This window comes from Aythya ferina (assembly GCF_964211825.1).
Source record: "Aythya ferina genome assembly, chromosome: 1".
NCBI classification, from domain to species: Eukaryota; Metazoa; Chordata; class Aves; order Anseriformes; family Anatidae; genus Aythya; species Aythya ferina.
The window spans coordinates 42825499-42838202 of NC_140296.1; the positions used below are offsets into that span (position 1 = coordinate 42825499).

General features: G+C 41.1%; 2 protein-coding genes across 8 annotated transcripts in view; one reads left to right on the plus strand and one right to left on the minus strand.

Annotated features, from left to right (window-relative positions):
- DIS3 (DIS3 homolog, exosome endoribonuclease and 3'-5' exoribonuclease) overlaps positions 1 to 5765 on the minus strand; it is a 28803-nt gene extending 23038 nt beyond the window's left edge. The window contains exons 1-5 of one of the 3 annotated variants that reach the window (XM_084534771.1): positions 5453 to 5764; positions 3873 to 4030; positions 2954 to 3144; positions 2764 to 2837; positions 643 to 810 (exon numbers count right to left, since the gene is read on the minus strand). In XM_084534771.1, coding sequence (XP_084390897.1) covers positions 643 to 810; positions 2764 to 2837; positions 2954 to 3144; positions 3873 to 4030; positions 5453 to 5686 — 825 coding nt within the window. In that variant the 5' untranslated portion in view covers positions 5687 to 5764. Of the gene's footprint in view, positions 1 to 642; positions 811 to 2763; positions 2838 to 2953; positions 3145 to 3872; positions 4031 to 4774; positions 4914 to 5452 lie in introns of those variants that run through there. The other 2 variants (XM_084534772.1, XM_084534773.1) reach the window with 2 other exon arrangements.
- The window catches only part of PIBF1 (progesterone immunomodulatory binding factor 1), a 136204-nt gene that overhangs the window by 10344 nt on the left and 113156 nt on the right, over positions 1 to 12704 (plus strand). For 2 of the 5 annotated variants that reach the window (XM_084534801.1, XM_084534805.1), the window contains exons 1-4: positions 5814 to 5945; positions 6501 to 6816; positions 7651 to 7751; positions 9549 to 9747. In XM_084534801.1, coding sequence (XP_084390927.1) covers positions 6565 to 6816; positions 7651 to 7751; positions 9549 to 9747 — 552 coding nt within the window. In that variant the 5' untranslated portion in view covers positions 5814 to 5945; positions 6501 to 6564. Of the gene's footprint in view, positions 1 to 5192; positions 5312 to 5813; positions 5946 to 6096; positions 6116 to 6500; positions 6817 to 7650; positions 7752 to 9548; positions 9748 to 12704 lie in introns of those variants that run through there. The other 3 variants (XM_084534802.1, XM_084534804.1, XM_084534803.1) reach the window with 3 other exon arrangements.

A 12704-nucleotide genomic window follows, 5' to 3' on the forward strand; every position in this document is an offset into this window, starting at 1 on the left:
TAACAGACCCCCACCAGGATGCTTCCCTTGTTGGCCTTCCCGCTGATCCTAACCCACAGGGACTCAACCTTATCATTCCCAGCCTTGAGTTCTACAACCTCGAAAGACTCTCCAATATAGAGAGCCACACCACCACCCCTTCCATGCTGCCTGTCCCTTCTGAAGAGCCTATAGCCAGACATTGCAGCACTCCAGTCATGGGAGTTGTCCCAAGCAGGATAAACTTCTTGGGGGGGGGATACAGCCTGAAAATAGCAGGGCAAATAAAGCAGGAGAACCACACAGGGGCTCACCACAGTTTTTTTCATAATCCTCTGCAAAGTTGTTTCTCTTTCACCAAACATTTCAAAATCTAATCTAATTCAACGGAAATAGTATTAAGAACTAAGATTCAGGTTTCATTATATGTATTTTATCAAACCACAAATAATACCTTTAAACAGATTATTATTATTTTTTTTTCAAAAAGAGCATATTTGGTATTTCAGCAGTCTATATCCACACAAACAAAGGCAAAAAATGATGTCAGAAAAATTAATACAATATTCCTTTTTAACATCACAAGTCACCATGGAAGAATTACATTTTAGGTCATTACTGACCCTGACTAAAATTCGCAGTGTGAAGTCAAAATAAACTCACCTCTTTGTTTTCTTCAGCATCTCCATGAACCCAAACAGTAGCTTCAAGATAATTATCTCTGCTTGCCCTATAGGTTCCTTGGAGGTAAATACCAGATTTTATTCCTTGCTGCAATTTGCTAAGAGGAAGGTGTTCTGGGAAAATTATTTTGCCACTTTCTATTTCTTTCTTTAAGGGGGGAAAAAAAAAAAAAAAAAAAAAAGTCATCTGTAGTAATTCCAAAACTGTCCTCAGAAACATGAAACTCAAGCTAGCAAACTACAAAATTATAACTATGTGTAGGAATGAACATGCACAATAATGAAAAACTATTATTAAGCAGTCGTTTTTTCTGAAGAAGCATAAAATCATAAAGAACGTAGAAATATAATAATGCTAGGAACATCTTCTCCTGTTTGCCTGCAGTTACTTAAAGTTTACTGTATAAGTAAAGTATGCATGTATGTTTACTTGGATATATTGACTAAATACATGTTTGGTGAAGAAAATATTATCACAGTACTACATAGCAAAGAGTATAGCACGCAGGGTAAGCAGCTGTATGAAACATGAAAACAAACTCGGAGGACTAAACTTTGAAACAGTAACTAAATTAAAGCTGAATGAATTGTAGATAACTCCTGAAAGCATCAGCTTGGCAGCCCTCCACTTTCTTCCCACTCCTGTGTGTCACAGAATCATAGAACCACACACTAGTTTTGGTTGGAAAGACCACCTATTTCCAAAACCCCTGCTATGGGCAGGGACACCTCCCACCAGACCAGGTTGCTCAAAGCCCCATCCAGCCTGGCCTTGAACACCTCCAGGGATGGGGCTTCCACAGCTTCTCTGGGCAACCCATGCCAGTGCCTCACCACCCTCAGAGGAATGAATTTCTTCCTTAATATCTTATCTAAACCTACCCTCTTTTATTTTAAAGCCATTACTCCTTGAGTTATCACTACACTCACTGACAGAGTCCCTTCCCAGCTTTCCTGTAGGTCCCCTGTAGGTACTGGAAGGCTGCTATAAGATGTCCCCAGAGCCTTCTCTTCTCCGGGCTGAACAACTCCAACTCAGCCTGTCTTCACAGGAGAGGTGCTCCAGCCCTTTGATTATCCTTGTGGCCCTCCTCTGGACTTGTTCTAACAGGCCCATGTCTTTGTGCTGGGGGCTTCAGAGCTGAACACAGTACAGTACTCCGGGTGGGGTCTCAGGAGAGGAGACAGAGTGGGAGAATCTCCTCTCTCGCCCTGCTGGCCATGCTTATTTTGATGCAGCCCAGGATACAGTTAGCTTTCTGGGCTGCAAGCACACCTTGCTGGCTCATGTTGAGCTTCTCATCAACCAACACCCCCAGGTCCTTCTTCTCAGGGCTGCTCCATTCTGCAGCCAGCCTGTATTTGTGCTTGGGATTGCCCCAGCCCAGATGCAGGACCTTGTACTTGGCCTTGTGTAACCTAATGGGGTTCTCACAGGACCACCTCTCAAGCCTGTCCAGGTCCCTCCGGTGTGTTCCATTCCACTGTTAAAAGTAACTGATGGAATTTATCTTCCCTTTTCTTGGTGGTGTTAGTTTCCAGCTGTGTTAATCTTACATGAGCACCTGAACCTTAATTCTGATAAACACGGGACAAAGGGAATAAACAATGAAGTAACTCATCTGCAAGCTGCAGCATGCACTTCTGTCCATTGACCGCTAAATCAGATTATTTTGCTAGAAAATGCTTTTGATAAATAATAAATTAACACAAGCTTTCAAATAATAGACAAAACAGAAACAAAGATCAAATGGTTTGCAATAGACTTCTGACGTTTTCAGTTTAGTTGAATTATTTCTGTTTTTTACACAATTTGTTGAATCACTTGTTAAGATTCTCAGCCTTGTATCAGTTACCTAAAGCAACCGTTTTTTCACAAATAAATAGGTGATACCTACTAATAGGCATATAAAAATGCAGCAGTAAAAATAGTTGCAATATTTCCTTTTCAGTTAGCAAGCAGTTGTATTGTGAAAATGGTAATAAAGACCAGAGTTTTAATTTTCTGAACTGATGCTAGTAGCCTGACATACGGCATCTAACAATAGACTGTAAAACATTTTATAAAATAAATTAAGCACAAAAGAGAATAAAGACATACCCCTTCATCAGATACGCAAGCAAGACGATCTACAAGTTCAGGATTAGCTATCAAGCTTTTTATATACTCCTCACCTACAAAAGCACACACACAAATATTTATGCAAGAGAGGTAAAGAATTTAGGCACGAAGACACTGCTGAAATAGTGTATCCATGCAATAAATTAAACATACATGCCATTTAACTTACATGTATAAGCAGTTATCCCTTCCTCAAGGGCTTTCTCTTTATTATTTCTGTCATTTGTTAGAAAGATAACTTGGATCTCCTCATTCTGCATTTTCTTCAAGTGTTCGTTGTACCATTTTACTGCTACCCGAATGGCTCTGTCATTGCGGTCATTAGAACTTTCTCCTTGCTCTTGCTCTATGTATGTTTCTCTAAAGAAAAATAAAAAGTGGAGGGGGTGGTAAGCAAACCAAAACAACAACAAAAAAATCGCAACATTTATCCATAATCACAACATCTTTTTCAGACAAATAAGATTAAGATTGTAAAGCCAAACAAATCACCGCTGTACTAATTTTTAAAACATGCAATACTAAAGACCACTGAAGAGTTAGGAGACAGGAGGGTCAAGAAGAATAGCAAGGAAGTGTTAAGTTCTTACACAACCTCCTCACTGACAATTGAACAGCACTCAAGATGAACACTGCTACAACTATGATACTGCTGCAGTGGAAACTACTTACGAAAACAAATGTAGGCAAAGTAATCGCATCTTCATTTCTTAGACCCTTCTGTCACTACCTAACAGATTTTTGAATTTTCCTACAGATTGAGCCTGCATATTTATAAAGCATTGGAATATGTTTAAAAGGAACACTGAAATAGAAGAGCATTATTCCGTTGTGCAGATTAACACTATTGCCCATAAAGTTTAGTCAATACCCTTTTCAGAATATGTATGTGCCTACAGCAGTTAAAAAATTAAAAAGCTCACGGAATATTCATTTCCCAATAGGATTTTTTAGAAGTATATAGTGCTATGCAGTAATTAAACTGACATGTCCATCTAATTTATTTGCCTAGTTCACATGTTCCAGCTGTTTCCCAGCTTTTTAGTGGGCATCTATACAACCTTATTACATCCTATTCTACGCCTTACCGATGATGTTCATTGGTGAAAGAATAGAAATGTTTTTCCGGGTTTCCAATCACGTCTCTAATTCGTTTGTACACTGGTGCACTCCGATTCCTGACTTCTTGTAGAACTGTCTGTAGCACAATGACATTCTTGATAACAGGATCTTCAAGTATATCAATCTGAAGAACAAAATGGAAATGCATCATTATTTTTTTTCTGTCCAATAACAGGATTTCAAATATTTGTTTGGTTAATATGCAAAAAACTAATGTAGAATGAGACATGCTATTCCTGCCTTTCTCTCTTGCCATTGGGAATATGAAGTGAATAATAAGCTGCACCCTTCTGCTTGTAGGCAAAATGCTCAAATTGGATTTTCTAACCTGTTTTTTTTTTTCCTTTTAAATTTAGCACTTTTTTTTTTCTCTGCTCCTGATAGCCACAGTACACAACCATGTACAAAAAAACATACTCCTATCAGGAGAAAAAGATGCGTGCTTCACTTCTGAGCTTGTGGCAAGCAACTGTGTAAACCCACCTCCAAAAAGAGACAAAGATGAAGTACTGGGTGGCATGGCTGAGACAATTAAGAGCAATGCCAGATGAAGCTTCTCTGATGGATGTTTAGATGACCTAGAACAATGTATATAGGGCAAAAAGTTTAATACTATTCTACACAGGAGCTGAATTGCCAGGCCAAGCATTACTGTTGCAACCCTGTTCCAGTTGCTAGAGAAAACCTGTTGGTGTTGTTACCAAGAATGCCTAATACCCTCTGCTCTGGTTCATAGCACTGCATCCTGGCAAGGTCTCAGAGTGCTCTACAACATATGAAAATTTCACCAACAAACAACAAGAAGTTCACAGAAAATAGGCTGAAAACATCCACTTTCTTGCTGTTTTGGATGAAAAGCCTTATTTACCGCTTTTAATATAGCTAACTGCTAAAACATGAGAGTGCTGTGCCCCTCTCCTGAGTAAGGAATGACAGCATTCAGGACCCACATCTTCCAGCTTCCAACATCTGCAGGGGATATTCTATATCCTACCGATGTACTCAACAGTATTAAAACAAACAAACAAACAAATTAAACACTGAGCTTGAGAATTCACCGTCTCCCAGCCTGCTGTACTGCCTGCGTTGCCCAGACCTAAGCCGCTCTTTACAGTGATGGGTTGCAGAGCTCACCCCAAACTCATGGAGATCACTTTGGGATAACTTTGCGGGCTCTGCTCATCGCCTGGAACCAACACCACGCTATAAAATTTGTAGCGGTCTCTGAAGGCTGGGAGAAGTATTTAGGGCAACGCACGTGGGCTCTAAAACACACGAGGCCACCTGAGGATTCAGATGGCTGCTCCAGCATCTGCTCACCCTCCCTGCCTGCCTTCCCACACCCACGCCAAACCAAAAAAATAACCGGGTTTCCACTCCCAGCGTTTCCAGACAGCAAAACCCTGTAAGAAGGAGGAGGAGGAGGAGGAGGCAACCCAAAGCCGGGGGGCTGCGGGACGCGGGGAGCGGCTCCTCAGCCCGGGGTGGGGGCGCGGGGTGATGGCGGCGGGGGGGAGGCGTCGTGCCGTACCCCGTCCCGGCTCACCTGGTGGAGCAGGAGGTTGGTGTCCGGCAGCAGGTAGTGCGGGCCGGGGCACAGGCTGCTGGCCGCGCCGCTGGGCCGCTCCTCCAGGGCGCTGGGGCCGCCGTCGGGGCGCGGGGGGCAGAGCGGGCAGGCGGCGGCGCCGCAGGGGATGTCGTCGCGGAGGTAGTGCTCCCGCACCACCTTCAGCACGGAGCCCGCCCGGGTGCGCTTCAGGAAGGTCCGCGAGGTTAGCATGGCGGCCGGGCGGGCAAATACAGAGAGAGAGAGGGAAAAGGAAAGGGGGAGGAAAGGGGGGGGAAGATGGCGGAGCCGCGTCGCCGCGGTGATGGCGTCGCGCAGCCGCGCTGAGGGGGAGGAGGGAGCGCGGCCGCCAGGGCGGGCGCTGCCGTGTGGGGTCCTGCCGCCCCGCAGGGTCGCTGCCCGCTCCTCTCCCGGTCCTCTGGAAGCGTGCACCGGGCTGTGCTTCTCCGCAGCAAACCCACGGCCTCTCCCCGTAAGTAGCTGCGGGTGCTGAGCGAGCCCCGGAGCCTTGCAACGGCTCCGGAGCCACGAAGCATCCCGGTGCTGTCCCCTGCCCTGGGAAGGGGTGGCCCCACCGGAGCAGGCAGCCCCCAGTGCCTCGGTTTTGGGAGGTGCCCCGAAGGTACCGGGCACATCAGGCCGGTACAAACAGCAGGGACAAAGCCGGGCTTCAGGGGGTGCCTCTTCTGTCTTCTCGGCCCACTCGCGTTATGCCCCTCGCTGGGTGGTGCTCTCTGATGCTTTATGGTTTGGGGGCTTGGGGTTTGCTTGAATGCTCTTCTGGCAGTGTGAGAAGCAGGTGTTTTTTGCAGTCAAACCCCTTGTTACTATCATTATTTAGTAGTATCAAAACCCTTGTTAGTATTATATATTAAAAGACAGAGTCCTCGGGAAACCACCCTGTTCGGAGCTTCTTAAAATGTCTTCCTTAAGTGCAGGAGAAATACATTACTGTGATGTTGAGAAGTTTTGCTTCTTCAGTTAATTTGCAGAGACATCACATCATAACTGTTTTGCTTTTTTGCAGTTGACTCTTCTGGGGGCTCGTCTCAAAATATAACTTTAAAAAGTGCTTCAAAAAGTGAAAGAAAATGTCACGTAAAAGCTCTAAGGAAACCAGGAAAGTAAACATCTCTAGCTCCTTGGAGTCAGAAGATATTAGCTTAGAAACCACCATCCCAACTGATGATCTTTCTTCCTCTGAAGAGAGGGAAGGTACTGTGAAAATCACTAAGCAGCTGATCGAACGGAAAGAGTTGCTCCATAATCTTCAGCTGCTTAAAATAGAATTGTCTCAGAAAAACCTGATGATTGATAACTTGAAAGTAGAATATTTGACCAAGGTAAGAGATGTTACGTTTCTTTCATCATACAATCGTTTCTTGTTTCTGCTGCTTTTAGAGTGTAGTAGAAGCTTGGGTCCTCAAAAGGATGTCTCTAAACTGCATACTGGAATCCTACTTAGCGTTTTGTTTGTTTGTTTATTTAAGATCACAAAAGGAGGAAACAAAGATACAGAAGATGTAGCTGAGTTGTGCAAGGTGTTACACTTACAAATGGATGAGTTGGGATCATCTTAGGTCTATTTTTTTTTTTCATTTCTAAAGTAAAAGGAAAAAAAACTTTTTTTTTTCAGAAACAGTAAATAATTTGTCACTAACGTGAAAAAGTTAATGAGGCTTTTAACCTGAACTTGACATAGGCTAGAAAAAGTCTTCTGAATGCTATTGAGTGATCTATTAGTGAAGATGTAGCTAGAATATGCCACACAGTAATAATAACAGTAGGAGACTTTGTTGCATACAACTTCAACTAAGATACATGAAATTAAGACAGGTTTTGTAAAAGCTTTGTGACATTTGTGTCAAGTCCAGGTTTTCAACCTCCTGTACAACTGGTCTTTACACTGGTTTGTTGGCGTAAGTTTAAGGCTACTTTGAAATCAGCCAATTAAGTAGCTATCTAGATGAAATAAGCAGTTGTAGAACCAAGTCTTTTTAATTTGAGGCAAAATCCATATTTTATTTTGTGAAGCCTTAGCATATTTAGATACTTTGTTAGACAATCATCTTTGTATTCCCAGTTCTCTACTTTTTCTTAATAGTTGTAATTCTTTAAAATAAATGTTTAGCAAACAAACAAAAGGTAACTTCTTTTCTGCATTTTATTTTCTTTAGATTGAAGAGCTGGAAGAGAAGCTTAATGATGCAATCCATCAAAAGCAGCTGTTGTCTTTACGACTGGATAGCCAGCTGGCATTACAGCAAGAAGATGCTAGGTATGACAAAGTAATGCTATAAACTTTAATAGTTTATTGATAGGAACTGGGATTAATTCATGCTAATGAAAAGTGATGGTTATGAGTTGCAGTAATAGGATTTATTTTGCAGATTATACTAGTATTTTCATTCTAAACTGGTAAGCACAAGTAAATTTTAATTCAGTTCTCACTTGCTGCAGTCTGCGGTTTTGACTTTGTTGTTATCTGCATTCAAAATTTAATAGGAACTTGAATAAGGGGTGTTTCAAAAAACTGTAAAGAGAGAAAAGAGGGAGCAGACACTCTGAATCATTTAAATAGAATTTTTTATAACTGCGCAGCCTGCATGACTTAGGAGAGATAAGGGCTTACCCTTAACACTTCCAGGGGTTGCAGATTGGTCAGAAATGCTTCCTGTTAATGAGGCAGAAATTTACTTTTCTTCTTGCTTTTCTGCAGCATTTTGAATTAATCTATAGCTGAGAATAGACTGGCTAGCATAGCAGGCTTCCCCAGTTTACTTTGGCAATTAAATTTTTAACACCTGTAAGCTGTCTGTGAAGGGAGAACATTACTAAACTGTCTCCTGTTACAGTGAAGAATACATCAACTCAGAGGATGTGACTAATTCAAAGTAATATTCTGTAATAATTCTGGAACAGATTTAGTGCTATAAAGCCAGATCTGAGATCAGCAGACTTTCAACCAAGAGCAGCTGATTGTTGGAGAAGGGTCTAATTCTGTATGGCTGTTTGCACAAGGGGGGATATTTTTGTTTCCTCATAATAAATTATCTGTGAAGTGCTCAGTAAAGTACTAATGTTCAAAATATTAGTAATAGTAACGGGCATAAAAAGGTTGAACTGCTTTCCTTTCTTCATTTTTTTTCATTAGTTGTCTGTTACCTCAATTCTCATCCCTGTTTAACAGAATCATACACTATCTACAGAAAATGTCTTTGTATGACTGCTTTGATGTGAAGTTTTATTTTGGAAAAAAGAAATGTTATACTAATGATTAAATTTATGACTTTTAAAATAATTTAGAAGCTACTGCTTTTTGAAGAATGATTTAATTTGAATATGATTTGAAGAGTTACAGGAAAAAAAGACAGTTGTTTCTGATTAAATAATAATAAAATGTTTGAAACATCTCTTGCTGAACATCCAATTCTCTTGCTATACAGTACCTTGTCTGGTGAGAATAGTGATGGCAGTGTTTTAAGTCTGGAAGTAATGTTGCTTGTTTAAGCGTGTTTTTTCTTGTTTTTGTTTTTTTTTTTTAAGGACCCCAATTTGCATGTACAGGGCAGAACAGGTATTTACAGGATAGAGTGTGAAGGGATGGATATGTATGGAATAGACCATAATTATGTATATTCTGACGGTCAGAGAGAAACGGGTTGCAGTTAATACAGCTTTATTTGGTGATTTACTAGTTCCTTGGATTTTGTGCAGAAATAAATTCTGCTTTTTAACATTTTAATTGGCAAATTGAGGCTAATTTATAAATTCAAGTCAGCAGGTCAGGTTAACTGTCACTTCACAGAATCAACATAGTATTGTTAGTGACTTCAGGCTACTGTCAGTACAATTTTGCTGAACTGTATGTGGGACTATGAAGCTCCTGTTTTTTTACTTATACAATGTCAGATGTGATTGTGTAACCACAGTGGTGCATACTCTTACACTGATTTCCTAATCTCGCTTTAAATTTTCTCCTTTATGACACAAGCATATCTCCTATGCCAGGATATTGTGCAGGTTTTTGACTTGTCTTACTGCTTTGTCTTCTGTTTTCGAATCAATCTTAAAGAAAACATCAAGCTCTAATGAAACAAGAAATGGAAACTATTTTATTGAGACAAAAGCAGCTGGAGGAAACAAATCATCAATTAAGAGAGAAGGCTGGAGATATCCGTCGGAGCTTGCGAGGCTTGGAATTAACAGATGACTGCTATGAGAAGCTGAAATCTCTGCCTGAAGATCAGCTTTCCATCCCTGAATATGTTTCTGTGAGTATTGTGTCCTATGTTGGCTTTTAATAGAGCTGTGTGCAGGGTCTGGTTGGGATGGCATTAACTTTCTTCATGGCAGCCTACATGTTCCTGTGTTCTTGATTTGTGGCTAAAACAGCGTTGATAACACACCAGTGTTTTGGCTGTTCCTGGTGATTGTGGTGTCAAGGCTTTCTCTTTCCCTGCTTTGACTCCCCCCATAGGGTGATCATGAGCTTCAGAGGAGACACAGCTGGGACAGGTGACCTGAAATGGTGAAAGAGGTGTATGTACATGTATACATAGTGTCGTGCTTGGCTACATAAACTGAAGGCAGAGGAAGAAGATTGGGGGATGGGAGTGGTGATGGCTACTTCAAAGGTCACTATCACTCAGACTAGCTGGGTACCGGTCTGCTTGTGGAAAGCGATGACTGTTTCTCTATAGCTTTTTTTCTTCCAAACTCCCCTTTCATTTTCTGGTATTAAACTGTGGAGAAAACACTGGATTCTGTGGATTCTGTGATTCTGTGAAAACTTCCTGTTCTGTCCGCTGTCCTGCCTCAACTGGTGGCAGGGAGCGTGTGAGTGACTGCACTACCATGGTTGGGAATATGACTGCTGGCCAGACCAACCCACCACAAGCTGTAAACTGCTTTTATTTAAAATCAAGGGCATCTACAGACTGTAGAAGCCATTCTGGATGTCTAGAGTTATTATTCTTTCCTAGCTAGAAATGAAAGACTTTTGTGCAGGTGTGCCTTTAGATCAATCCATTCTGGTTGGATTCAGGCAAAGGGAACCTCTTAATCCCAGACTCTGATATCTTAAAGAGTTGAACTGCTGATAAGAGAGTATCACAAACAGGGTGTTTCAATTAAGTGGTGAACAATGACATGTCAGTGATCTGGAATACAACATGGTGAAAATAGGAATTTGAAACTCAGCTTTGCCATTAAGTTAGGATGGTTCTTGCAAACATCTCTTGCTTTTCTCATGCTTTCAGTCCGGCTTTTCCTGTCTCTGACTAAATGGAGAAGCTAAAGGGTAGCTTAAATTATACTTTAGTTCTGACTTCCTTGCTTGGAGAAGTTTAAGTCTGGAACATGGGTAAATTTAGGGGGGAGGGAGCAGCATTCAGCTTGCATTAAAAAAGCAATGTTCTCACAGACTGTGGGCATGTCCAGAACACCCTGGGCTCAATTCTGAGAATGCAAAGGGTTTAGACATGTAACTTTGATTCACCAAAGTGCTAGTATTGTACGTATCTATAGAGGTAGTTATTAAGCAATGTGTAATTAACATAATTTTAAAAAGCTTAGTGTGTTAGTTGAGTTATAAATACTGTGTGAGTGAGCTCTCTTGCTAGATGCAAGTCATCATACACTGTGTTCTGGACTTGTACAGAGAAATAAAGCCTATCATCCTCAGCCAAAGATGTTCTTGGGAACATCTTTCAGAAGTTCCAAAACCTGGACTAGGAAAATTTTAAGGCTGTGAGTGATAAACAAAAATGCTTAGGTTGGAGCCTCCTGTGTTACTAACCCCTAACTGTCTGTTTTACCCCTAATCCTTTATATAAAGTATTTGAAGGTGGTTTGTTTGTTTTTGTTGATTTCTGCAATACCATGGTTGACAAAACAGACTTTAAACAGAAACTGAACTCCATGTCAGCTTGCTTGAAATTGGTATGCAGGAAGCTCCGCTACTTCAGGAACTGACTGACAGGCAGCTTAAAAGCCTGTGTCAGAAAAAGCAGGACAGGAATCAGGAATCAATGGCCTTGCCAACTGCTCTCAGTGAAGCTGTCACAGTATGACTGAAGTGCTTGGATTGTGTTTGTGAGTAGAAGGGAGTTCTCAAAAAGCTGTGAAGTGAGAGTGGTGAGTACCCCAATCTACGTTCCACCTTTCTTTTCCTTTTGCATTCAACCAACTGCTTGGTGACCCAGATTCCACTTGATTGAAGCCCCTTTCCTCCTTACGCATATGTCACTTGGTTCTTTTGAAGAACTGCTGGTCTTGGTCTCTTTTTTTTCTTCCTCCTCTGTCGTGGTTCCGCTACATCCTCCCAGGAAAAGATATTCTAAAGATACACTGTAGTAAGATTCTGTGTTCTGCTTGTTCTCCCAACTGTTTTTCACAACGGGATCAGTGTGAACCTGAGTGTACCACTTAAGCTCAGGGCTTGCTTATCATTAATTTGAGTTATTCAGCTGATATGGACACTGGGAGGGTACAGAGCTGTTTTACGTGGCCTTTCTATGCATCCATTTGACTTCTGGAGGCTAGGAAAGGATGTTGAGAAGTAATTTTTTCTGATGCTCTTCTCAGCTTTGCTCACCTAAGGAGGAATTGTGTGTTACTCAGGCAGATAAAATGTCTGGATGCAGATTTATGTGCAGACCAATAGTATAGCCTATTGATATTAGGGTAAACTTCCCTTGGCAAGAAAGGGTTCTGCTTAGAGGAAACTTGAGTGAGAAATCTCCAGACTTGAAAATAAGAACTTTTTTCTATTTATCAGCATTAAAATACTGTCTTCCTATTCTTCAGGATGCAAGCAAATTTATATACAATGCATGTACTTGGTTTGCAACAAGGACAAACAGCGGGAGTACAGTTTAAAATACAGATATTGCAAATTTAAAATACTAGAATTAAATGTGAGATGTTTTTCTCTCTTCTTCCACAAAGGGGTGCAATAGTGACACGTTAGAGCTAAGGCTAAGCAATGTTTATCTTTTTTGATGATAACAAATGTCAAGTATTTTAAGCATCTTTTTTTTAGTGTTGTTTTTTGTTTGTATTGAACTTACATGTAAAAACTTAGATTTTTTTTCATCACTTTGGAAAATTATTTTAAAGAAGCAGCATATGTGAAACTTCAAAGCGCTTCAGACCACTGTACTGGTGTTTGGCAGCTGAATCACTTAATGTTCTCAATGAAGTTGTGAGCATCTTATGTACTTGTATG